This window comes from Aspergillus homomorphus, assembly GCF_003184865.1.
Source record: "Aspergillus homomorphus CBS 101889 unplaced genomic scaffold BO97scaffold_1, whole genome shotgun sequence".
NCBI lineage: Eukaryota > Fungi > Ascomycota > Eurotiomycetes > Eurotiales > Aspergillaceae > Aspergillus > Aspergillus homomorphus.
The window spans coordinates 229973-252196 of record NW_020291887.1 but is presented as its reverse complement, the minus strand read 5'-3'; the positions used below and the strand labels follow the sequence as shown (position 1 = coordinate 252196).

General features: G+C 52.3%; 11 protein-coding genes and 1 non-coding gene across 12 annotated transcripts; 4 read left to right on the top strand and 8 right to left on the bottom strand.

Moving 5' to 3' along the window:
• Positions 1-61: 61 nt before the first annotated feature.
• BO97DRAFT_419467 (ESCRT-II subunit protein VPS25) lies at positions 62-721 on the top strand (the record flags this gene model as incomplete). Its single annotated transcript, XM_025696562.1, has 3 exons — positions 62-433; positions 486-561; positions 609-721. 3 exons carry the CDS (start codon positions 62-64, stop codon positions 719-721), a joined length of 561 nt encoding a protein of 186 aa, XP_025556377.1.
• Positions 722-889: 168 nt separating this feature from the next.
• Positions 890-3679, bottom strand: BO97DRAFT_358852 (putative DNA repair protein Rtt107; the record flags this gene model as incomplete). Its single annotated transcript, XM_025692289.1, has 4 exons — positions 890-1557; positions 1608-3018; positions 3079-3515; positions 3587-3679. The coding sequence occupies 4 exons, from the start codon at positions 3677-3679 to the stop codon at positions 913-915; spliced, it is 2586 nt and encodes an 861-aa protein (XP_025556376.1). The 3' UTR covers positions 890-912.
• Positions 3680-4261: 582 nt separating this feature from the next.
• BO97DRAFT_t5 lies at positions 4262-4373 on the bottom strand. The gene has a single exon. It is a non-coding gene; the product is annotated as a tRNA-Leu (tRNA).
• A 243-nt stretch (positions 4374-4616) lies between these two features.
• Positions 4617-6250, top strand: BO97DRAFT_474294 (putative toxin biosynthesis protein; the record flags this gene model as incomplete). The annotated part of the gene is made up of 4 exons (XM_025700311.1): positions 4617-4826; positions 4902-5040; positions 5096-5222; positions 5305-6250. 4 exons carry the CDS (start codon positions 4617-4619, stop codon positions 6200-6202), a joined length of 1374 nt encoding a protein of 457 aa, XP_025556375.1. The 3' UTR covers positions 6203-6250.
• A 190-nt stretch (positions 6251-6440) lies between these two features.
• BO97DRAFT_2298 (ceramidase) lies at positions 6441-7897 on the bottom strand. The gene is made up of 4 exons (XM_025690715.1): positions 7631-7897; positions 7379-7565; positions 6789-7305; positions 6441-6706 (listed from the first exon to the last, which is right to left on the bottom strand). Exons 1-4 carry the CDS (start codon positions 7724-7726, stop codon positions 6523-6525), a joined length of 984 nt encoding a protein of 327 aa, XP_025556374.1. The 5' UTR covers positions 7727-7897; the 3' UTR covers positions 6441-6522.
• An 837-nt stretch (positions 7898-8734) lies between these two features.
• On the top strand, positions 8735-10487 carry BO97DRAFT_358848 (putative mitochondrial carrier protein). The gene is made up of 2 exons (XM_025692288.1): positions 8735-9172; positions 9291-10487. The coding sequence occupies exons 1-2, from the start codon at positions 9121-9123 to the stop codon at positions 10259-10261; spliced, it is 1023 nt and encodes a 340-aa protein (XP_025556373.1). The 5' UTR covers positions 8735-9120; the 3' UTR covers positions 10262-10487.
• BO97DRAFT_2374 (uncharacterized protein) lies at positions 10483-12633 on the bottom strand. Its single transcript, XM_025690755.1, has 3 exons — positions 11116-12633; positions 10979-11044; positions 10483-10914 (listed from the first exon to the last, which is right to left on the bottom strand). The coding sequence occupies exons 1-3, from the start codon at positions 12502-12504 to the stop codon at positions 10705-10707; spliced, it is 1665 nt and encodes a 554-aa protein (XP_025556372.1). The 5' UTR covers positions 12505-12633; the 3' UTR covers positions 10483-10704.
• Positions 12634-14604: 1971 nt separating this feature from the next.
• Positions 14605-15343, bottom strand: BO97DRAFT_2278 (uncharacterized protein). Its single transcript, XM_025690695.1, has 4 exons — positions 15102-15343; positions 14982-15038; positions 14860-14905; positions 14605-14801 (listed from the first exon to the last, which is right to left on the bottom strand). The coding sequence occupies exons 1-4, from the start codon at positions 15231-15233 to the stop codon at positions 14725-14727; spliced, it is 312 nt and encodes a 103-aa protein (XP_025556371.1). The 5' UTR covers positions 15234-15343; the 3' UTR covers positions 14605-14724.
• Positions 15344-16881: 1538 nt separating this feature from the next.
• On the bottom strand, positions 16882-17966 carry BO97DRAFT_2169 (uncharacterized protein). Its single transcript, XM_025690621.1, has 2 exons — positions 17884-17966; positions 16882-17698 (listed from the first exon to the last, which is right to left on the bottom strand). The coding sequence occupies exon 2, from the start codon at positions 17511-17513 to the stop codon at positions 16977-16979; it is 537 nt and encodes a 178-aa protein (XP_025556370.1). The 5' UTR covers positions 17514-17698; positions 17884-17966; the 3' UTR covers positions 16882-16976.
• BO97DRAFT_409683 (putative prefoldin subunit 1) lies at positions 17533-18147 on the bottom strand (the record flags this gene model as incomplete). Its single annotated transcript, XM_025696105.1, has 3 exons — positions 17533-17698; positions 17884-18050; positions 18118-18147. The coding sequence occupies 3 exons, from the start codon at positions 18145-18147 to the stop codon at positions 17533-17535; spliced, it is 363 nt and encodes a 120-aa protein (XP_025556369.1).
• A 450-nt stretch (positions 18148-18597) lies between these two features.
• On the bottom strand, positions 18598-19767 carry BO97DRAFT_334284 (isopenicillin N synthase family dioxygenase; the record flags this gene model as incomplete). Its single annotated transcript, XM_025691393.1, has 3 exons — positions 18598-18827; positions 18873-19311; positions 19402-19767. The coding sequence occupies 3 exons, from the start codon at positions 19765-19767 to the stop codon at positions 18598-18600; spliced, it is 1035 nt and encodes a 344-aa protein (XP_025556368.1).
• Positions 19768-20464: 697 nt separating this feature from the next.
• On the top strand, positions 20465-21889 carry BO97DRAFT_380432 (uncharacterized protein). Its single transcript, XM_025693203.1, has 2 exons — positions 20465-20539; positions 20621-21889. The coding sequence occupies exon 2, from the start codon at positions 20816-20818 to the stop codon at positions 21599-21601; it is 786 nt and encodes a 261-aa protein (XP_025556367.1). The 5' UTR covers positions 20465-20539; positions 20621-20815; the 3' UTR covers positions 21602-21889.
• Positions 21890-22224: the final 335 nt, after the last annotated feature.

Sequence of the window (22224 nt, the reverse complement as noted above, 5' to 3'; positions counted from 1 at the left end):
ACCCATTCTAGACGGCTACCTCACAACGCACATACATACCACCACCAGTTTTCGGAAGACAATGACGACAGCGCCTCCTTTCCAATTCCCCTCCACCTACTCTTTCCCGCCCTTCTTCACCCCGCAGCCGAATAGCGCAACGCGCACCTCCCAGCTACAGAAATGGTCCTCCCTGGTACAGTCGTGGTGTCGCCATCACCGGATTTACCGTTTGACGCTTAGCGATGCCATCGAGAGTCCTCTGTTCTACAACAGTGCGCTTAGAAAACGACTCTCCATGAAAGATGCGCGGGACGTACTGGATTGGATGGCGAAGAGCGAAGAGGAGGGCGGCGGGGGGCAGCGAGCGGAGTGGATCGATGGAAATAGCAAGACGGTGGCTCGGATATGGTGGAAGAGACCAGAGGAATGGGCGGGCATTGTAGCTGATTGGGTATGTGTTCTCGTACACGCGAAGGTCATACGTTCACTGACCTGGGATCTAGGTGGAAAATACGGGACAGAAGAACGTGGTTCTCACAGTCTATGAGTTAATCGAAGGCGAGGGGGCCATGTCGCAAGGTATGTTATACCAGTGCATGTCTAGGCATGGGAAGCTGATCATTCAGAATGGCATGGGATGGATACCGACGTCATGCTCAAGTCCCTCAATGTTCTCGTCAAACGAGGGAAGGCGCAGGTATTTGGCGGCGAAGGCCAGGAGGGTGTCAAGTTTTTCTAAAATCTGTCATTTGTTCAAGATATCTGGACACATTTGACTGTGGGTTACAACAAGCTATTTTCATGCAAAATGTGAGTCATGTACAAAAGTCCCAGGCAAGATGACCCATAAGAGCCATGCCGATCACTTCATTGAAAACAGCAAAGACGCTTGGACGCAGCACTCCTAACACCATCTAGATCCCGACTTACTTACTGTTCCGAGGCTTCAACTGTCTCTTCATTCAGCTCATAGACATCGGCCGCGTGCAGCTTCTGTGACATGGCCATGTCAAGAAGCCACTCCACACGAACAATCCGTGGCGTTTTGCCGGTACTTAGAACCATTGCCCGAAAGCGAGGCCATGTCTTCACTTGATCCGGATCCGTGCTGCTCAGAAGATATACTTCTTTGCGACTCAGGTCATCATCTCCCGAACTTTCCTCGCTCTCCTCTCTTTGAGACCGGTATGAGACACGGCCGCGGAACAGGGTGCATTGTCCACCGTTGGCGTCCACAATGGATTTGAATGCATCGAAACCACCGCGGATGGTATCCACACAGTAGATTTGATAGCCATGCAGCAGCCTGTTCTTGTTCGCCTTGGCATTTGTCCGGGCATTCTCGAGCTTGAAACCGTACTTTTCCTCCGAAGCATTGTCCTTGAGGATGTAATCCGCAGGGTCCAAGAGTTCGTTCTTTTTGAGACACTGTGTGATGAAATCGATATTCATGATCACCGGACCGTAGGCCAGTGCATTGACGAATTTGGGGGTCCTGAGGATCGACGGGGCAGCAAGATGAGAGCACCGCTTCGCGTCTGGGACAACTAAGATTCCAAGATCACGCAATTGTCGCTATATACGGTCAGATACCGGGTTTCTGGTAGTGAAAAGAACAGACATACCTTGTCCGAATCCTCCGTCTTAGGATTTTTCACCCATTTCTGGTATCCGGTAATCAACAGGTGCATTGCAACAGGGGGTCTGGACTTCTTCTGTCTTTTCGTATCTGTCGTATCATCCTCCTCGCTCTCGTCTTGTGGTTCCATGGAGACCCGCTTCTTGCTGGGATTGAGCACCACGCGATCCTCGTCGCCCACTCTTCGGCCTCCGTGGATCACCCCTCCAACACGTCTCTTCTCCTTCTCATACAACGCCATGTCCGGTGCAAGATCATGTAGTCGAGCAGCGGCTACCTCCTTTGACTTACGACTGCTGGTGCTCGACGGCGTATCATTCTCTTTGCCTTCGGACGTAAGCCGGGACCGAGCGGGCGTCTGCAGATTGGGAGGGTCCATGGCCTTCCGGGACTTGCCTGCAGCCTGGGGTGTAGCATCCGTCGTGCGTAGCACTTCGTTCTCGGATTCAATGGTTTGTGCGGACGACTGTTGGACCAGTTTCGGCGTCTTTGCAGTCACAGTGTTCTGATCCTTGCGCTGCATCACCGGTCGCGGACTCGCCGGTGTCTGCGCCGCAGCATTGCTCTCGAGCAGAACCTGACTTTCGAGGACGGCTCTATCCAGTCTGGTCTGACCAACGACTTCACCCAAATTCGTTCTTTTGGGAAAGTGCGTGTAACGGGGATCAGAGACGGGTTGCAGCTTCCACTTCGCGTAACTTTCCTCAAGCCACAGGTGGTTGATGACTTGTAGACCCCATTCCTTCGCCGCAGCGCACTTCTCGCTGTTTCCATGGGCGGTCACCAGGTGTGTGTTTTCTTGCTTGAGGGTCTTGGTACATTCGGCACCGGTTGCCGTGATAAGGTGCTCCAAATAGCTCCTGGCTTCACCAACATAGTTCGACAGACTGATCTTGAAACCATTGAATCCTGGGATACCCTTGCGTGAGACGGGGTAATGTAGCAGTCGCCGTAAGGGAGAAGTCCAGGTGTCGTAGGTCATGAGGTGATAAAGCCAGGATAGGTTGCCGATGTCTTTGTTCAGTTGGAATGCCATGCGATAAGCAAAGCCCTCTCTGTAGCGGCAAATCAAGATGTCCGCAATTGATATGTCGGTAACGACAGAGCCGCCACCACTCCTGATGATCTCCTCAATGGAGCCAGACAGCCGCGATCCGATCCCCAGATCCGGAGCAAGCATGATACTCTTGCCCTCGAAGACAGTCAATCTGGGCAATGCATCGAGCGACTGCACGGATGCTGGTAGGCTGGTAGGATCAGGCGTCGATGCACCGATAATATCTCGATTCTCGGAGGAACGTATAGGCGCGTCGGGTGCCGCGCGCAAGATCTCGGGGTCGGGGAGAAGATACGGGCGTTCGTCAATTCGTCGTCCGAGCTTGAGGCAGTCATCGAACCTATGGTAGTACCTGTTAGGCATGGACCCGGTCTAATTGCTTCCGTTTGGATCTGCTCACCAGTGTGGCAAGACTATCTTGACCTTCAACCTCTTCGCGATAACTAGGCGAGCCTTGTCCGAGTCTGCAGTGAGATCGACCAGGTGGGTAACCGGCTGAGATATCCTGGAGCTATACAGCCCACCTTTTGCCAGAACGCCACCTATTATTGCATCCTTGTCGCCCTCCGGAATGTCACCGCATGTCACTACCACATCGTTCAAGAACAACCTTGGGTCAGGGCTATATTGCCGTGGGTTGGCAAGTTTTCTCTTCTGGAGACATGCTTGGAGCCAGTATGGCTTGACGATGGGAATCAAGGCATCATTCGCAGCGTCAAACACGGGGAAGTCGACGGTGCAGCTCATCAGGTGCGTGAACTCGGTCAGAGGTGGGAATTCGGCCGGTGGCTCGTAGATAACGGTTTCGCCGCCATGTTGCTCGAAGGTAAATGCCAGCTACGTAGGCCAATACGTCAGAATTTGTCTTTCGAGGGGGTCTGGGCGCGCCAGGGTACAGAGAAACTGACCTGATGCGCCGTATCGGCACTGAGATCTCTGGAGCATATGATACAGATCTTGCACTGGTTAAAGAGTTGACTCTCTCCCCCTTGGTCCCCCATGGTGGGAGCGATATGCCTGTGGCTCTGTGTAGTATCTCAGGGATAGATGGCAGCGACCGTAAATTTGATCGAATAAAGTGGGATTGGTGGGTGTGCTGAGAAGTTGGACTTGCAGATGAATCTCGTGGGTCTGCAAATGCGACGCGCCGACGCGCTGCACGACACCACGTCACGTGTAGATAAGATGTATCACAGATCAGCGGCATCCATGGATAGCATCATCGATTTTGGAGTGCGATGTGTCAGCTTTCGTGGTACCATGTGCGGTGGCAGGATGGATCTTTTCTTGAGCCCTGGATAGTGAGGGGGGGAATAGATTCATCCAGAGAGATATAACTTGGTGAAGATGATTCAGCCCCACTATCACGTTGTAACACATCTCTAATAGACCATGTACATTTGTATATCCTTGCTTACGCAGAACATACCTGTTATCACAGGCGACTTTATGACAGGACCTTGTCACCCATTCCTTTAGTTGGAAGCTACAGTGATGGTCATGCACGGCATTCGCAGTGGTTATTTAGGTCAGAGAAGAAGATTGGAACTACTAAGAGACCGGCACAAAAAAACAAAAAGATATGACAAGAGTGGGATTCGAACCCACGCCAACTTACGTTGATCAGGAAGCTTGTGAAGCTGGGTGTTAAGGTAACCTTAACCTGACGCCTTAGACCAACTCGGCCATCTTGCCTGGTGATATGATAGTGACTCTGTTGTTCTGAAATATGTAAGCCAGGCAGTTTTGAAGAAGCACCCGAGTAAAACAACCTCGGCTCATGCCAAACCCCCGGCAGTTCCTCACTCCGATCTGGGGAAACGGCATTCCTCCCGACCCCGTGCACGCTCCGAGGCACATGTTGGATAGGTATATATGTACAGTACTGCCGTACTCATAGACCCATAGAAACCCATCCCATAGCCGCCAGTACCTAACATGTCATCACAAACGACGACGGCCGGCCCCTTCCGGGTCGTCGAGCATACGGTCGAATGCCAACATATCCGAGAGTATCCCGCAGCCACGGCCGACGAGCAGGAAGACATCTTAAACCTCGCAGTAAAACAGTATATTCCGCTAGATAACTCCAGCCCTCAGCCGGGGGACGTCACGATCCTCGCCGCACATGCCAATGGGTTCCCCAAGGTACTGCGGAATCAACTACCGCTGTTACACGGCGCCCCCGCACCTTGAACACGGAAAGCTGACATCCGATTCCAGGAACTCTACGAACCTTTGTGGGAGGAGATCTACGCACGATCTCAAGCCAATGGTTTTCGTATTCGGAGCATCTGGATGGCAGACGTGGCGCACCAGGGCCAGAGCAGTGTGCTGAACGAAGACCTTCTCGGAAATGACCGTATGTGTTTCACCGACTTCGCTATCAACACGACTACTGCTAGGCAACTAACAAGTCGCGCGCACGCAAACAGCAAGCTGGTTCGATCACCCCAGAGACCTGCTTCATCTCCTCAATGTCAAGCGCAAGGAGATGCCACGGCCCATCGTCGGGGTGGGCCATAGCATGGGCGGCGCACACCTGTAGGTAATCCCCTCCCCGGCGCTCCTCAGTGAACCACCACCCACGTTCTCCAACTAACCCAGATACCAACCCCATGCACAGAGCCCAACTATGCCTCATGCACCCACGCCTCATCCATACACTAGTCCTCCTGGACCCAGTCATCCAACGCGAATCCACGCAACTAGACCACCTAGAAATGGCCCTACACCACCGCGAACTGATCGCCAAAACGACGCAACTCTCGACCTACCGGCGCGAGGTGTGGCCCTCGCGCCAAGCGGCAGCGGAGGGCTTCAAGCGCAGCCCATTCTACCAAGCGTGGGACGTGCGCGTGCTCGCCCGCTGGATCGAGCACGGTCTGCGGGAGCTTCCCACGGCGATCCATCCGCTGGATGCAGGTAAGAAGACGCAGAACAACACCGTCACCACCGAAGACCGACCCGTCACCCTTAAAACCACCCTCCACCAGGAGGTCTTCACCTTCTCCCGGCCCAACTACGACGGACCACCGGGGAAGAAAGTTCCCATGAATCGGACGACGCATCCAGATCTGAACCCTGAGCATCTGGGCTCGTGGCCGTTCTATCGTCCGGAGCCGTCGCGCGTGTTCGCTATGCTTCCGCATCTCCGGCCGAGCGTCTGCTATATCTTCGCTGGGAAGTCGGATATGTGTCTCCCTAGTATGATGGAGGATAAGATGAAGGCGACGGGGACGGGGCTGGGTGGGAGCGGAGGGGTGGCGGCGGGGCGCGTGCGGGATGTGTATTTGAAGGACTTTGGCCATTTGTTGGCGCAGGAGGCGCCGGTGCAATGCGCCGAGGCGGCCAGCGAGTGGCTGGGTGCGGAGCTGAAGCGTTGGCGCGTCGAGGAGGACGCTTTTCGGGAACAGTGGCATAAGAAGTCCAAGATTGAGAAAGTCACGATCGATCCGCGCTGGAAGGAGCATGTGCCCAAGGCGGAACGACCAAAGAAGGCTGCTCCTGAGTCGAAGCTGTGAAGAACGTGATCTGTTCTGATTATATAGATGATCGTGTTGCTTGCTTTGTGCTAGATGGGTATGGCGCCGCGCATACTTATACACCGCATTCATACAGTAGATTACTATCACCAGAAAAGTAAGCGCGCGTGTCGCGTAGCAATCGGATTCGATCATTGTACTGTACTTCTATAAGTAATATGATTTTCCGAGAACGTCAAAGCTGACTGGACAAGAAGCGGGTCACTTATCCTCCTGAACCGAGCCACAGAATGCGTCCCCTAATCTAGTGTTCACATCGACCCCAAACAACACATCTAAAACAAAAGAACATGTCTGATCTAATTCGACTTCTTCGCTGCGCCATTCTCACCCGTACCCTTGTTGCTCGTGCGAACGACCTCAGGGACATTCCAAACATGAGGCCACCACAGATGATACTCCTCCTGGCGGTCATTCAGACAATGGCGGAGCCAGATACCCCAGATGATATATAGATACGCACCGAAGCCCGTCATCAAGTGCCTAACAAGTTTATAAGTTAGCATTGTTGCGCCTACGTTCTATCACGGCCGCAAGCTAGCTCCCGCAGAAGGATGAAACATACCACCATCCATGACCCTCGAGAAGGATGCCCCAAGGCAGACCCACTTGCCGGCGCCATCCGCGGATCTTCGAGCAGAAGACATTGTCCAAGCCCCATATCGCGAATCCGCCTAGAAACATACTTAGACCGTACACGACCATGAACCACATGGTCTTGAGAGTCTTCATGTCCCGGACGTTCTCGTAGTGCTGGTGCTCCTTGGTGGTAACGGGCAGGCCTTGTCTCTCGCGCGCGAGGCGGTCCGCTTCGGTGGAGTGGCGCCACTTCGGGCGTAGCGTCACTTCCATGGTGTACATACTGCGAAGGACGACGATCGTGGTCAGGAGGGCGTAGGCGTTCTGATGGAACACTGGGTCTTGGAGGTAGTGGTAGTAGAGGGTGATGAAGATGGCCAAGCCTGCCAGGAAGAAGCCCAGGACGACGCGGAAGGGCGTCGCTCTTGAGTAGGAGAAGGAGGCATAGCACATCAGGCATGTGGTGTAGATCATGGACAGTTCGTCGACCAGCTGCATGGGGTCTATACGAAAGGGACAAATGTCGGCAGTCAGTATTCGCAGGGGAATCGTATTGTATAGTGGAATGATACTTGCATTTGAGCGTTGCATGGAAGAGGAAGCTGCCGGTTCCGACCACAAGGTAGCCGTAGTAGGCTACTTCGAAGATTCTGTCATGTCCGTTGCGACGACAGCTGCGAATGCCCCTGATCCCGAGCCACATGAACAGAAGGTTTGTCAAAGTGTTGACGATCTCGGCGGAGTAAATCGTGACATAGTAATCCTACGCGTAGATAACGTTAGCGTTAGATATGATCCTCAAACGCGAGATGAGATCAAGGCGCGGACCTCTTCACACCAATTTAAGGTCGAGGTGACGGGGCTCCAGTATCCCGACCTAGGCGGCGGATACGGAATGTTCGGAAGTAAAGCCCATCGAGACATGATGGACGGAGGGAGGGAGCTCTCCGCCGTACAGAGGGGTTGTGATAAGCTCTCAACTCAACGAGGTTATGTAAGAGGGAAGGCTATAGGCAGAAGCGCATAGCAAGGTAGGTAAGTAGGTAGCCGTGAGGTTTGGAGAATGAGGAAAAAAGCAAAAAGCCGAGGTTGGCAAATGGAGACTGCCTTGGAAAAGTCGCAGTTCCACTCCAGTCAGTGTCTGTCTGTCTGCTGCCTCTTCTTTTTGCCCTACGGAATCTCCCCCTCAGTCTCAGACCCGTGACGTCGATCGAAGACCAGCTCTGCTGATCCGCCGTCCCCGATCCGGTCGAACTGTCAGGCAGCATTATTCGCCTGCCGATTGGCCCGGCCCAATGGTCAGGTTGTGAACGGCCATGAAATGCTGGGGATAGAGTAGCATTCTTCTGCTCGCGGCATTTCCTCCGCGGCTTGCTCTTCGTAAGACAACCTTCATTATCAAGCGTTCATTGTTCAAGTAAGGCAGACCATCCCGCTTGTCTGACAGCTCCAACATACAAACTGTCTAGGAGGCGTATCTAGCTCTGCTCAAAAGAAGCATTGGTGGCTGGATGCTAGATAGAATTGAGGTGCAGAAGGGAGTGAGATTCTCTTTGACTTGGGCGGCTGATGATGATGATGATGATGATGAAGTATGTACTACGCCCTCCGTTATCCGACCTGGTGCGACACAGCTAGCTTTTTACTTGGCATAGTTGGGGGTCCGTCCTATAGTAGACTTAGAAAAGAGCTGGGATTACTGACAGCACAAGTACCAGACCCTTTGCTTTCAAACATCTGGACCGAATAATAAGCTTAAGCTGCATCGTAATCCCTTGCGCGGGACTGTTCGGAAGAACAATACAACCTGGGAGAATAAACTGTGGCTGGTGACTCTGTTTCAGCCAATCAGCCTGCTTTCCGTGCAAGCCACTGATGACTTCACCAATTCTCACTCACTCACTCACTCGAGATCCGCTCCGTCCGCTTCAGGAAAATTGGATGGGTCCAGTCGGTCTTCCACTGCGAATGTCCAAGTCTTCTTTCTTCCTCTACACCGTCTTTCTTTATCATTTTTTTTCTTTTGCCTCTGGAACTCTGTACCTGACTGGGTTCAGGCAAATTTTCCATCTCTTGCCCGCAAAGTCTATCTCTCTCTTCGTCTATTTGTCCGATTGAAATGTTGTCGCTGCCCTTATCACTGCGACTGTGACCGCTTTTATGCGGCCTTGTCTTGGACATCTGAATTCTTCGCCGATTCGTACTTTCGAACCCCATCCTCAATTCTCGATGAACTGAGGCCTGGTATTTCCGCTCTAATCTCATCTACTGCCATTGAAGTTGCCCAGGAACAGGCCTGAAGGAAGACTTCATAAGCAATGTCGAACAATGCCTCTTATGCAGTGACGCAGGTGAAAACAACCTCCACACGTGAGTCGATCCATACCATCCATACCATCCACATCATCTCCCTCCTCTGTCCGAGTCTCTCTCCACTCACAAGCAAACGACACGATCAACCACTGACAACAAGCGTCCCAAATCACAGCCTCAAAAACCACCTTCCACTTCGCAGCAGGTCTCTGTTCAGGACTAACGTCCTCAATCCTCCTACAACCCGCGGACCTCCTCAAAACCCGCATCCAACAATCCCAGTCCGCATCCCTCCTCCCAACCCTGAAAGCAATCCTCTCATCCCCGCAACCAATCCGCGGACTATGGCGCGGCACGCTCCCCTCCGCGCTGCGCACCGGCTTCGGCTCAGCACTGTACTTCACAAGCCTGAACTCGCTGCGCCAAAGCCTCGCCCAAACAGGGACGCCACTCGCCCTGGCCAACGGCCCTAAGAATCCGACCAACACCAGCACCACCAGCGCAACTACATCCTCCTCGTCCGCCCTCCCCAAACTCTCCAACACCGCCAACCTAGCCACGGGCGCCGCGGCGCGGGTGGCAGCGGGATTCGTGATGATGCCAGTGACGGTGCTGAAGGTGCGATACGAATCGGACTTCTATGCATACCGCAGCCTGATGAGCGCGGGGCGCGACATCGTGCGCACGGAGGGCGTGCGCGGGCTGTTCTCGGGCTTCGGCGCCACGGCCGCCCGGGACGCGCCCTACGCCGGGTTGTACGTGCTGTTCTACGAGCAGTTGAAGCGTCATCTGGCCTCGTTGGCCAGTAGTACCCCATCAGAGAGTCAGCAACAACCACTTCGATCGCCGTCGTCCTCATCGATTAACTTCGTCTCGGGAGGACTGGCCGCGGGTCTGGCCACGGCGATCACGAATCCTTTTGACGCGGTCAAGACGCGCCTGCAGCTTATGCCGGGTCGGTACGGTAACATGATGCGTGCTGCCAGGCTGATGGTCAGTGAGGACGGCGTGCGGAGCCTCTTCGGCGGGCTGGGTCTGCGTATCACGAGGAAGGCTCTTAGCTCGGCGCTCGCCTGGACGGTCTACGAGGAACTGATTCTCCGCGCTGAGGTCCAGTGGGCTGCGCAGGGTGAGTCGCGCTCTTAAAGCTGATGAAGGAAATCGAATCTTGGTCTTTTCGGAAGCGCTTGCATCTTATCTTGTTTCCTCGGTTCCGATTTTATTTTTGGGTTTCCATTACGAAATACATAGATGAAGAAGAAGGGAGGCTCGAGCAATCTTTTCTTTCAGCATCAGAATCAATTGTATCATATGTTGTTATTAACTCCTTTGGAAAGGGAAAAGAGAAAAAAAAATCCATCACACAAATCCCAACTCATGAGGAAAATGAAAAGATCAATCGATCGATATAAGCATACTTACTGACTGCATTTCAACGAATTGTACCAGAGAAAAAAAAAACAGAAACAAATAGACAAAATCATCAAAAAGGGCTGGTGATACCGAATTTCGTGACACGTTAAGCAAGATCATGGTATCATAAGTTCAGAATGGGCGGGCGGTGTTTCTATCAGTGGTGGACTTGGCTCTCAGGTAAGAATCCAGGCGCGGCCACCGGGGTTCTTCTTGCGCACAAGGTACATCTTGTCCTTTTTCCTGTCGTTGACCTTGAGCTCCGTCAGCGTGCTGGAGGTTTGAGTGACGAGCTTGCCTTCGCGCAGGCGCCGCGTGTGGGCGAAGAGCTCTTCCTGGAAGTCTTCGGAGATCCACTGCTTGATGATGATGTAGTTGCTGTCGAGCTGTTTGTGGAAGTCAGTGGCTTTTGTCATGCTTGGGGAGCGGATATCCTCAGGGCTCACGTACATCGTCCCAATCCCAGGGCAAGCGATAGGCAATCAGTGTGTCAGGGAGGAGGTGCTTATGGTGGACCTAGAGCCGGTTGGTCAGTTGGGCTTCGGATTACGACGTGAAAGTGCGGGGGAAGTAATGGGATGTAATACCTTGATCCAGGTGGTTCGCTGGTGTGGGGGTTCAAGCTCAGGAAGCTTCTCCTTCTCCTTTTCCTTCTCCTTCTTTTCCTCTTTCTTTTCTTCTTTCTTTTCCTCCTTCTTCTCCTGTTTATGCTCCTTTTCGATCTCCTTCTCTTCTTTCTTCTCTTTCTTCTCCTTCTTGCGGAGGATTTCCTCGATCTCGTGCTCGTTGTAGCCGAATTCGAGTCTCAATCTCTCCTTGAACTCGTGATCACGACGCCTCTTCTCCTCGCGCTCAGCGATCATGCGCCGTTCCTCGTTCAGCTTCCACTCATCGATGGCAGCCTGCTTCATGGCGGCCTCCTTGCGGGCACGCTCCTGCTCGGCGAGGATGCGCCTGGCCTCCTCATCGCGAATCTCCTTCTTGATGCGCTCGCGCTCCTCCTCCTCGTCGATCTTGCGCTGGAGGTCCTCGAGCCGCTTCTGGCGCATCTTGCGGTTCAGCTCCTCCTGCTCGGCGGCCTGGCGCTGGGCCTCCTCGAACTTAATCAGCTTGTAACGATGCTCCACCTGGCGCTGCTCCTCCTCCATACGCTGCTTCTTCTCGAAGCGCTCCAGCCGCCGCAGCCGCTCGCTGATTTCGTCCTCGTACCAGTCCTCCTCCTCCTTGAGCATGCGCACCTCATGGTGCGGCCGGTATTCCTGCTGGTGCTCGCGGACCTCGCGGTGGCGGGCCAGCTCGCGCTCCAGCCGCTCGATCTCCTGCTGCTGCCGGAATAGCTCGAAGTCCTGCCGGGCATCGTTCCGCTCCAGCAGCCGCTGGTCGATTACCAGCTCGAAGTCGCGGTCGCGGCCGGCGGGCATCATCTGCGGCGGGGGTGGGGGCGCTGCCACCGCGGGGGCGCGGGGAGAGGCCTCGCGGGAGATGCTGGCGGTGCTGGACCGTGGACGGCGGCGGTGACTGCGAAGGTTGGTCTCGTCCTCGGAGTCGTAGTCGACGTAATTGTTCTGCAGCCGATGCTCGGCCTTACGCTGCTTGGTGGCGCTCTTGTTGCGCGAATCCGTCTTGGCGTCGGTCTTAGTATCGGTCTTATTGTCGGACTTGGTGTCGTTGTGGTTGTTGACGTCCACGATCACGGCGACCGGCTGCTGGCTGTAGTCGCGTTGGTGCCGGTCGGGGCGTCGCCGGGCGCCGGTCGATGCCGACCGGTGCAGGTGCTGCAGCTGGGCGTCCGAGTGCAGCACCGGGCTGAGGTAGGTGTTGCTGCTGCTGTACTCCGGGCTGAAGTGGCGGTGCCGCGACACGGAGCGGTGTCGATGGCTCACCTTGCGGCCGGGGTACTCGATCATCGAAATATCCGACTCGGAGAAGTCCGATTCGGAATCGGTGACCAGTTGGTGGCGGCGTCGAGGACCCATTTTGGGAGGGGCCTCAAGTCTCTATTGCTCTTGTTTCAGTGTTTGTTTTTCTCGGAGAGATAATCCTCTTGAGATGATAGTGCGGATCTGAATTTGGATAAAGTCAACCCCCGTTGAGCGGGGGAGAGGAGGGGGAGGGAGAGATGACTAAATGGTAGGCGGTGACGTCGACGGGGCTGATTGAAGAGGAGGGGAGGCTGGGGAGGGGCGGGCGTTTAATCTATCGGTAGTGTTGATAGTGGTGGTGATGGTGGGGGAGAGAAGATATAGAGAGATAGAGAAAGAAAGGAAAAGAGACGAGCACAACTAACCACAAAAAAACAATCAGACTCTGGACTGTTCCTCCAACGTTAAGGTGAAGAGACAGAAGAGAAGAGGAGGAAGGAAGCAGAAGACCCACGCGAAGGGAAAAGAAACAAGAAAAGAGCAAAAGCAGGTGGAAAAGCTTCCCCCGTGCCTCTTAAACCGCGGGAAAGGCTCAGAGTGTTTCTGTCTTGTCTGTTCAGCTGAAGTGGGGGATGATGATTGGCATCATTGGGCCGAGCCTGCTTGATCATCTGGCAACCGAACCTGTCATCGTCTCGCCTCCGTCGGTTTTCTTTAGGTGACAACGCGCTCGGGGAATCTCATAGGCAGAGAGAGCTAGAGAAAAGAGAGGGAGAGAGAGAGAGCCTAGAGAGCGCGCGCGAGACATCTGGAACTATCCACCCACCACCTACTTACGTGACACTAGGTCCAGTAGGGCTGATGGAACTAAACTCGCAAGGAAACTAACCATACGCATGTGTAGAAACGCCTCGATAGATGATGGGGTCGGTTTACTGGAAGAGGAACGTTGTTTAGCGGCGGCTGTCAAAACCGTGATATCTTTGTTGCTGATGTTTATTTTATTCTGACTAGTTCTTTGGAGCAAGGCGGCTAGAGAAAGGAGAGTAGACTTCAGGGTACTTAGTTCTCCAATTCATGGCCAAGTTAACATGCTGTCGTCCAATATTCTCAACCCATGGACAGGCACAACGGGAACAACCGCTGCAGTATCCATGGGCCGCAAGAGGACCCTGACTGAGTCACTGAACAAGAGGCGAAGCGAAAAAAAGAGGGGCAGAAACCAAAGCCAAAGGGTACATACAGTACCGGACGGACCCAGAGCCCAGACTATGTGCACTTCCAGTTACAGCAAGTTAAGGTAAGAGTGAGTTGGTCCTGCCCGAGAGTGGAGTAACTTTCCCCCTAGGTCCCAGGGTCCCCCCCATTGAATGCTTGATGTACGAGTAGGTACGCTGTACAGTACAGTACATCCACTACACATATAATAAGTGCATGTATGTACTGTACGGGGCATCTTCTGACCCTACCAATAATTGATGGTGAAATCAGCGTGACCCAGTCCGATCGTGTAGAAAGAAAGTCGCGGTCGCACCTGACCCAGTCCCTTAGTCAGGACCATGGAATTGCAGTGGATAATTATGTTGTTGTGGTGATGCTTGTTGACTGCCCGTGCCGACTTAGCCACACCCGATCGATCCCTTCGGGACTATACTTAATTGTCACGGATTCGGCCCCCACCTCCCACAGCCTCATCCTTTTTGTTTTTTTTTTCCACAAACCTGGAGAAAACTTTCAACTCCCATGCAATTGGCATCGGATATTCTTGAACAGTAAACGTGTAAGTGAGTGGTGAGTGTTGGGAAGGAAGGGGACTATGGCCACCGCCACCCTGGCTCCCGTAATGCTACCAATGAGCTCTCCGGGTATTGACTGCCAGGGAGTGCGCTGCCTGATCGAACATCCATTCTCTGGTTGTCCACGTCTGGCATCCATTCCATCATTGAAGATCGTCGGAGGATAATATGATGCTGTGCGTGGAGGGAGGCAAACAGCCGAAGGGGTAGAATGTTCTTTTGCAGCCCAATTCCATTGATGAAGAAGGCTTAAGAATGGAATTGAGCAGGCCGCAATTTCGGGTTCATGGATGATCATAGAACTACATCTTAAGAGTGGCTATGCACGTCATCACAATTGATACCAGTTATTGTTGTCATTTGCATTCTATCATTAATGGGCCACATGCTATGGGTTTCGTAAGAAAAAATTACAGAAATTGAAAATGTTCGCTGCCATATCGCAGTCGCGATAGCAAAAGGGAAATAAGAAGAAAAAGAAAGCCCCATTATCCAATCCACATTATTGTCGTAACTCAAGTCTCCCACTTCAACTGCATTATATCCACCAGGTTGATTTGTTCATGACTTGTTTTCGCGCAAATGGTCCAGGTGTCGCTCTTACTCGTTCCACCACTACAGCAGGGGAGAAAAGTCAGCAAACTTCAAGAAGCCAGGAGGATAGTAAACTTACAGCCCAGCATGCAGTCGGATGGTTCTCCTGTCCACAGTGGATGTGACTGGCGTTCTAAACCCAGTAAATCCATTAGTTTTCTGGAGCTTCAAGGGGGAAGGGGCAAGTCTGTTGGCACGTACACCCTGGGCCGTACTTAGGCAGTTCGAGTCGGCCTGACAGTCGCTATCGCTATGACACTAATCATACCCCATTAGCAAAGAAGAACATTATGTCGTGAAGAGGGAGCTGGGTGAACGCACAATGCCGACGGAGCCACAACCATGCCATTGGTAGGTGGACGGATCCGCACTGACTTCCGTCTCTGGAGTCGGTGCGGCCAGAGTAGCAGTCCCCAGGCTCAGGGCAGCAGCAATATAGAGAAGGAATTGCATGATGACTTGATGTGGTGGGCTGACAATTGTCAAGACAGACAGATCGGTATTATAGTAGGGGCGCAAAGCGAAAATTAGAAAAAGGCTCTTGCTTGCTACTCTCCACTTCTTCAAGCGGGACGAAGCTTGGGGGCTATTTATACCTCTTGTTTCGGCTTCAGGCGTCCAGATCTTCTTTTATTAGAACTGCTGAGGGTGCAGCTATCTGCTTCCCGTCAGGCTATCTTTGCCTTGATCGGCTGAAACCTGGCAAATGGACGCAGCCTTAGCTTCTTTGATCAATGGCTGAGATATGTCAGTCAACCCGTGGAGGAGGGTCTCTTCTTCTCCACTATGCAGAATGCAAGGGATCCCCGGAGAGGAAAGGAGGGCGAGACGTCGTATTGCTGAGGTTTGCTGAGTGCGGAGAAAGGAAAGGATTTACACGTCATTTTTGTTGTGCCCCGCAGCTGCTGCAAGGAATTTTTGGACAGTCGGAAAAATCGTGCTCGCTCGCTCTTATAATCAACGGCAACAGCGTCTTTCATGGATATGATACTAGTAGCTCTGTACCCTGGCGGTGGATTTGCACAAGGATAGTGACAGCGAGTCCCATGTGCTGTATGTACCATGCTAGATTAGAGTCAAAGCTGAACTTTGACGTCGTCCGACATTGAAACGCTTGTTGAGCTATGAGCTTTGTGATCCCATCGAGAGGCGTCCCAAGGTATCCGACTAAGCATGATCCCTGAGGGAGTAGTGAGTTGTGCCTCAGAGGCTGGATTAGAAAAGGGTGGTGGATTTATGGTTGTGCTCTCTCAAATCATGCAATTCTAAGACATATGACATCAAAGTCATGGCTGGATTCACATAAAATTGAGGCTAGATGTCATGGTTCGAGGTAAATCCTCATGCTATCCTTTGACTTTCTGATCTATGAATAGCAGAAAACAGCTCGTGTCACATCGCTTCCTGGTTGTAATCTTGTACCACACTGTTCCCGTAGATGTACCTGGAGGGAAGAAGAGCGTCCATACGATCGGGATTATGTGCTTATCAGAACAGGTATGGCTTAGCTGAAGCGAGTCTCGGAAGAATAAAAATCGATGTGATTCCTCATGTCAGTGAGCTGAACGTGCAAGAGAGCGTCAGCTACGTGCACGAGGGAAGACGAAACGGACCGTGTTTGCTTAGCCGTCATGTAAAAGTGACCACCAGTATAGGCGTCGCGACACTCCCTTAAGATACCTAGTAGTCGAATCCCACTCCCAAGAGCTACACAAATCAGCCATGAACATGGAATCGAACATGCTGTCTAACCCTTGAGCGTTCAAGCACTCGAATGAGCTGTCATGCCCGTAGAGCGTACTTTTGGCCATGGTGCACAGCAATAAGCCACTGATGACGAGAAAGCCTTGGAGTGGGCAGATAGCCTTACCCAGAATCGCGCTTGTCCTTCCATCCCGCGCTTGCTTACGAGATATGTGTGTATACTGATGCTCCTCCTTGGTACACAGAACGCACGTTACATAGGGGGAGCGTGTCCTCGAAACGTCTAGAACACCGCTCGCCATCGGTGGTCTAACAAAAGTAAGCTCCAGGTTACTCTGGACACTTAACCCACTGTCTTATACCGGGCTTGCTACATTTGACTCCGATAGAGCCTGAAGGAGGCAAAATCAGGGATACCCAGCCATCCGCACAGATAAGCTATAGTCAAAATGACCATAGCGGATCAACCAACAACACCCGGCTCATCAACACTCATAAACAATGGCCGGGCGACCTGCAAGCAAACCCACCATGGGTGAGGATGCCGACGCTACTGTCACCACACCCTGGCTGCCAATGCTCCTCGGACATGCACGATCTAAGACACACACGCCGTGTCTTGGCGAGGATGAAGTTTTCCGCTGCAGCCGCGTCCTTGGCTCCTTGTATGCCGTTGCTGAGATGAGAGGGAAGGATCGTAACGGGACTGTCCTTCGGAATATCAGCTATTCCACCTTGAAAGGACGCCACTAGGGCTATGATTCCCACCCTGAGCCCTGGCCAACGATGACTCTGAAGCAAGATCCTAGAAGGTAGGAGGACAATCGCTGGTACCACCGAGCCCAGCCCGATCACCCTCACATCCTCTGCACTAGTCCAGTAGATCGATTGTCCATCGAGATAACAGCTCATGCGCCATGCGCACCACTCTCGCACGAACACACCAGTAGAACCAATATGGCAACCCAACAAACGAATATCCACAAGAAGAAAGAAGAAAAGAACCATAGCACCCAAATTTGTTATCATTAAGTATAGATGAAGAAACTCAAGCCCGCCCCGCCTTCAGGATTTGTTCCAAGTTGTCCCGACTGTTCTTATGCGTCATCTCCAGGTAATGTAACTTCTTCTCCAGTCCGGTAATCTCGGATTTGAGCTCGTTGCTCTCGCTGGATATACGCTTGTCGATGGTGGGGATGGGAACGGCGACGAACCTGTTTCGTTCAATCATGTAGTCAGCGACATTTGTCGTTTAGCTGGGCTGATAATGGGGATGGGACTTTTTGGAATTATCCGTGAACAGCAATCAAAGGGATTGAAAGGTGATATCTTCACAAGCGAATACAGAGACCATGTCCCTGTGGATGGAACAGAAAGGAGGGAGACTGAGCGATCTTACATTTTCCCGACACCCTCATATACGCGCGTTTCCTTGGGTAGATCTCCGATTTCCTTGGATGTGAGTTCGAGCATGCGGATGTCGCGTTGTTTGGTGGTGATTTGGGCCTTCGTGATGCCCAGTTGTTGTTGGGAGCTGATGGCTTGGGCTTCGATTTCTTGCAAAATCTAACGAAATATTAGTTTCAAGGGTTGCGGTGGGGTGTGAGCTTCAAAGTTAGAAGTCAAGGCTGACCTTCTGCAGAGCTTCGTTGGGGATGGACATTTTGGTCGGTTGGTATCGGGGGTTAGATCGGTGGAGAGGGGTAGGTTGTCTGGTAGGTGGTGTTCGAATGGTGTTTTGAACTTTTTTTTGCGTAGAGATTGGGCTATCAATTGAGGAATCGGGCAAAGTAGTGTCGGTTGATTTGAAAAGTGGGATGTTGGCTCTAGGAGTGAGTCTTGCTCGTGATAGTACTCCGTTACTGATTGATTATGGGTCTCCACTGGTAAGTAGGCTCAAGCTGTTGCCGCTGTTGCTGATGAACACCATTGATGTTGCCATGTGATGATTCGTTGTATTCTGAGGCGGTGAAGACTAGTTACTCTTTTAGGCTCCGACCTAGGGCTCAGGGCTAGCAGTTGGGATAAGGTAGTTTCTACTTTCTACCGCGGAGCATGGCCTTTGTTTGAAAAACAGTGCCCAGTTCGTACCAAATACCGTCTGAGATTAAACCTAATACATCATTGAAGCTCGCATCTGGTTGTAACCGGCTTGGGTGATCGGTTCATACTTGGCCGGGTTTTGCTCGCTCATGCACGACGGTATACACCCAATGACCGAATCAGGATCCGGAGCCATGAAGTATGGAATGGAAAACCGCTCGCGCGTCATACGACTGCTTCCCTCAAATCGATCTGACAGTTGTGGAAGTCTAACCCGATGATTAGTTGACCGGAGGCGGTCTGTACAAGTCAGTATAATCTACACCTAGAGAGACAGGTACCGACCATTGCTCCATCTTTGCAGGAGATCCCCGACGTTCATGACAATTGCATTCTTGACAGGAGCCGCGGGAACAAAGTTGTCCGGCCGGGAGATGTCTTCCACTTCTAGTCCGCCGCAGTCATCCTGGAAAAGGATTGTAATCGAGCTCCAGTCGGTGTGTGCTGGGCATCGAGCGACTTGTTCCTTCTCTAAATCCTCAGCTGGAACAGGCAAGTAGTGTAGGAGTCGTAACTGATTATTATGACCTGAATGCTTCGTGGCTAAGTGGTCTTCGTCATCCAGATTTAGGCCAACCGCAAGAGCGCGGAGAATCTCAATACCGACTTCATTACACTCCCAGTAGAAGCGATTCATGAAATTGCGAAAGCCCACTAATGCCTCTTCGGGTATCCATTGATTGGGCTGAGCAGTATTCTGGTCACTCCCAATATCGTAGATTTCCTGCACAGGTTTGGCATTGTCAAAGACATGTCATTCTACGGCATCTCAAAAACAGCGCGCAGGTTTGATACGTTGGACCATCGAACACACCTTGACATCTGGCACCTCTCTCAACTTCTTCCGACTTTCTTCATCGTCTCCTGTGCTTAAGACTTGAGAAACCTTCTCCAAGCCAGGCCAGGAATACCCTCGATGCACGGTCCATCCTCCGGGGTGAGGCGCTTGCATTTTGATGCTCTCCGGGAGCTCGAACAAGCGTTTTATCCAGTCAAAAGCCTGGTCGAGAACATCTTCGGGCAGAGAATGGTTGAGGATGTAAACAAAACCGACTCGCTGGCAGGCTTCCACAAGCTCGTGTGCAACCCGTTGGCGGGCAGACTCATCTTCTGTGTTGGACCATGCCCTAAAATCGATGAGAGGGATTGTCATGTGCGTAGGTTTATCGGCCAAAGACATTTTAGTCTGAGTATGAGAACTCTCCGAATATAAGCGGGGTGGGCGCTTCTACGGATCTACCAGAATGAGCATAGAAAACGCGAAGTGAAGTAAGCAGGTTGATGTAGCTGAGGCATTGGCCCCGTCTGGCGTATCCTCCTCACATTAATCTGAATCAGCAAGAGCCTCTCCAATCACATGCTTAACCATGTTTCTCGACGTGTACCAATGAATGCAGTCATGTACGACCATTCGATTGATACACCGATATGGTGTTACAAGCGGAGAAACAAGTTTGGTGCAATTGAGGATAACCTGCAGCGGTACAGCACAGATTGAGGTGTATGACTGATTGTGGTAAGGAAGTTCGACAGGACAGTTAGGATGGAGGAGGTTCGGAAGTGGGATTGGAGGAGGTGACATCACTGGGACCCTGACTATCGATAATGATAATGGAGCAGACTTTATCCACTAGGTCAGCGGAGGGGCCACCGGCGGACACCCGGGGCGTTTCTTGACCAAACCGTCCCAAGGTTAAATATCCAGTCGGGCCAAAAATAGGAGAGGAGGATAGGCTCCATCCCAGCACGGGCGGCAGGAGGACAAGAGAACACCGCGGCGCCGGTCCGTTGCTGTGGCAGGGGGACTGCGGTGAGTGGAGACCGGCGCTGCCTGAACGGCTGGGAAGATGCAGCACTGCACCAGCTTTCAACACCCACCTTGATCCGCTGCAGACTCGATTGCTCCCACTCATACCTAGGCTAGAAAGAGAGGGTTTCCTTCAAGTCCGTTTGTGAGTCTTTCTTGCATGTCCACTTCATGGGTTGCTAAGATCTTCCCCTCCTACCGTTCACTAACATCTACTTATCTATAGATTGCCGCGGCCGCTTTGAGTAGTTTGTTGATCGCTCTCTACTTTGCGATCGCAGCAGATCGAAATCGAAAGTGTTAATCGCAACTGAACCAAAAGCAGCATTCCGTGTGAGCATATACCCGCAGACCTTATTCAGCGCTATTACTTCAACTCCCTACAATCTTTGGCGGGCGCGCAACAGCCCTAGCCTCAAGAATGAAGCTTTCTGGGTGGATCTCGGTCGCATTCCTCGCCTCGACAGCTTTGTCACTAGAGACCGCGGTCCCATCGGTCGAGACGTTGCCCTTCTCGCAGCCCCAAATCGCAGAGTCAAGATGGCGAGCTTTCGAAGTGTTACAGATCCTTAGGAAGCGGGCCGACAATTGTCCATCCGGTTATGACGCTTGTTCCAAGCTGGGCCACTCCGACATCTGCTGCAAGGACAATACCATATGTACTCGTGATGATGCCAACAATATCGCCTGCTGCCCAACCGGAGCCAGCTGCACAGGAACACTTTCTACAACGGGAACAGGAGTAGTCGTGGTCGGCGATTCTACCAGCAGCTTCCGCTTCCCTCAAACAGCAAGCGCTACGCAAACTACCGACGGGCCGACCAGTGCCACCCTTACAGGCTCAACTCTCGCGGCCGCCTATCCGTTCGTCGTCATTCCGACCTCGTTCGCCAATGGCCAGGTCTGCACATCCTACTATTCCCAATGTCAGAGCGAATACACCGGCTGTCTGTCGCAGCTCGGGGGAGGTTATGCCGTGACAGTTGCTGTTGACGGCGGCGCGGGAACGACTCGGGCAGGCGTCTCAGCGGCTATGTCGACTTGTTCAAGTCTTAGTCTGGAGGCTTGCCACGGCCTAAATCTCGGATACTGCGCGGCCTACAGTACGGGCGTTCACGAAAACAGGGCGACAGGACTCAGACACACAACCAGCCTTGCGGACCTCTTCTTTGGCATGGTCATCGGAGTGGCCGGAATGTTTATTTGAGCATGTCCTGCAAGGACTTGGCTTCGTGTTGATACGCATGGAAGGATTATGGGTATATATGCTTGCTGGCAATCTATGACTGATTTGGTTGGAATGCGAATTTGATGACAACCGACTGGCCGTGACGGACGCTTGGCAGTTCGAGGGTTTTGCGGTTATATATGCGCTGGATCTTCGATTGGATCTGGCTTACGGAATGATTGAACGATGATGTGTTATGTTTGAAAGATTTAAGGCTAACGTGACTGTGATGTACTCCGAGAATTTGTATATAAGAATGAAATTGAGATAGCATCAATGAGCAATAACAAGAAGCAGTATTGCTCAAGCGGAATCTAGGTCCGAGCACGATTCGAGTTCCAACCGGGTCTGAATACATCGACAGCAAGATGCGTACTGGTCTGATGGGTGCATGCGGAGGAGTCACACACCGCTTCATCACCGCATCGTTAAAAATAGGGTTCCCACACCGGTGATGAGCGGAGAATAAACTGGGTCCGTGTGTACGGAGTAAATAGATTAGTTTGTATAGGTCAAATCATAGGTCAGAGGAGACTCGAGAGTGGCCACTGCTGCATCATTCATACGCCGGATTCACTGCCCAAGTAAGGAGCTAGTCCTGT

Bases quoted from the DNA above. Each gene is read 5' to 3' on its own strand.
- BO97DRAFT_2278 (XM_025690695.1), bottom strand. From the start codon at position 15,233: ATGCAATTCCTTCTCTATATTGCTGCTGCCCTGAGCCTGGGGACTGCT. The intron at 15,039-15,101 runs GTGCGTTCACCC...GGGTATGATTAG, and splicing joins GTTGTGGCTCCGTCGGCATT to TGTCATAGCGATAGCGACTG. The intron at 14,802-14,859 runs GTAAGTTTACTA...CCCCTGCTGTAG, and splicing joins ATCCGACTGCATGCTGGGCT to TGGTGGAACGAGTAAGAGCG.
- BO97DRAFT_2298 (XM_025690715.1), bottom strand. From the start codon at position 7,726: ATGTCTCGATGGGCTTTACTTCCGAACATTCCGTATCCGCCGCCTAGG. The intron at 7,306-7,378 runs GCAAGTATCATT...CCTTTCGTATAG, and splicing joins CTTCCATGCAACGCTCAAAT to ACCCCATGCAGCTGGTCGAC. The intron at 6,707-6,788 runs GTATGTTTCATC...TAAACTTGTTAG, and splicing joins CTCGAGGGTCATGGATGGTG to GCACTTGATGACGGGCTTCG.
- BO97DRAFT_2169 (XM_025690621.1), bottom strand. From the start codon at position 17,513: ATGATAACAAATTTGGGTGCTATGGTTCTTTTCTTCTTTCTTCTTGTG.
- BO97DRAFT_358848 (XM_025692288.1), top strand. From the start codon at position 9,121: ATGTCGAACAATGCCTCTTATGCAGTGACGCAGGTGAAAACAACCTCC. The intron at 9,173-9,290 runs GTGAGTCGATCC...CCCAAATCACAG, and splicing joins GGTGAAAACAACCTCCACAC to CCTCAAAAACCACCTTCCAC.
- BO97DRAFT_2374 (XM_025690755.1), bottom strand. From the start codon at position 12,504: ATGGGTCCTCGACGCCGCCACCAACTGGTCACCGATTCCGAATCGGAC. The intron at 11,045-11,115 runs GTATTACATCCC...AACCGGCTCTAG, and splicing joins AGCGAACCACCTGGATCAAG to GTCCACCATAAGCACCTCCT. The intron at 10,915-10,978 runs GTACGTGAGCCC...TTCCACAAACAG, and splicing joins TGCCCTGGGATTGGGACGAT to CTCGACAGCAACTACATCAT.
- BO97DRAFT_380432 (XM_025693203.1), top strand. From the start codon at position 20,816: ATGAAGCTTTCTGGGTGGATCTCGGTCGCATTCCTCGCCTCGACAGCT.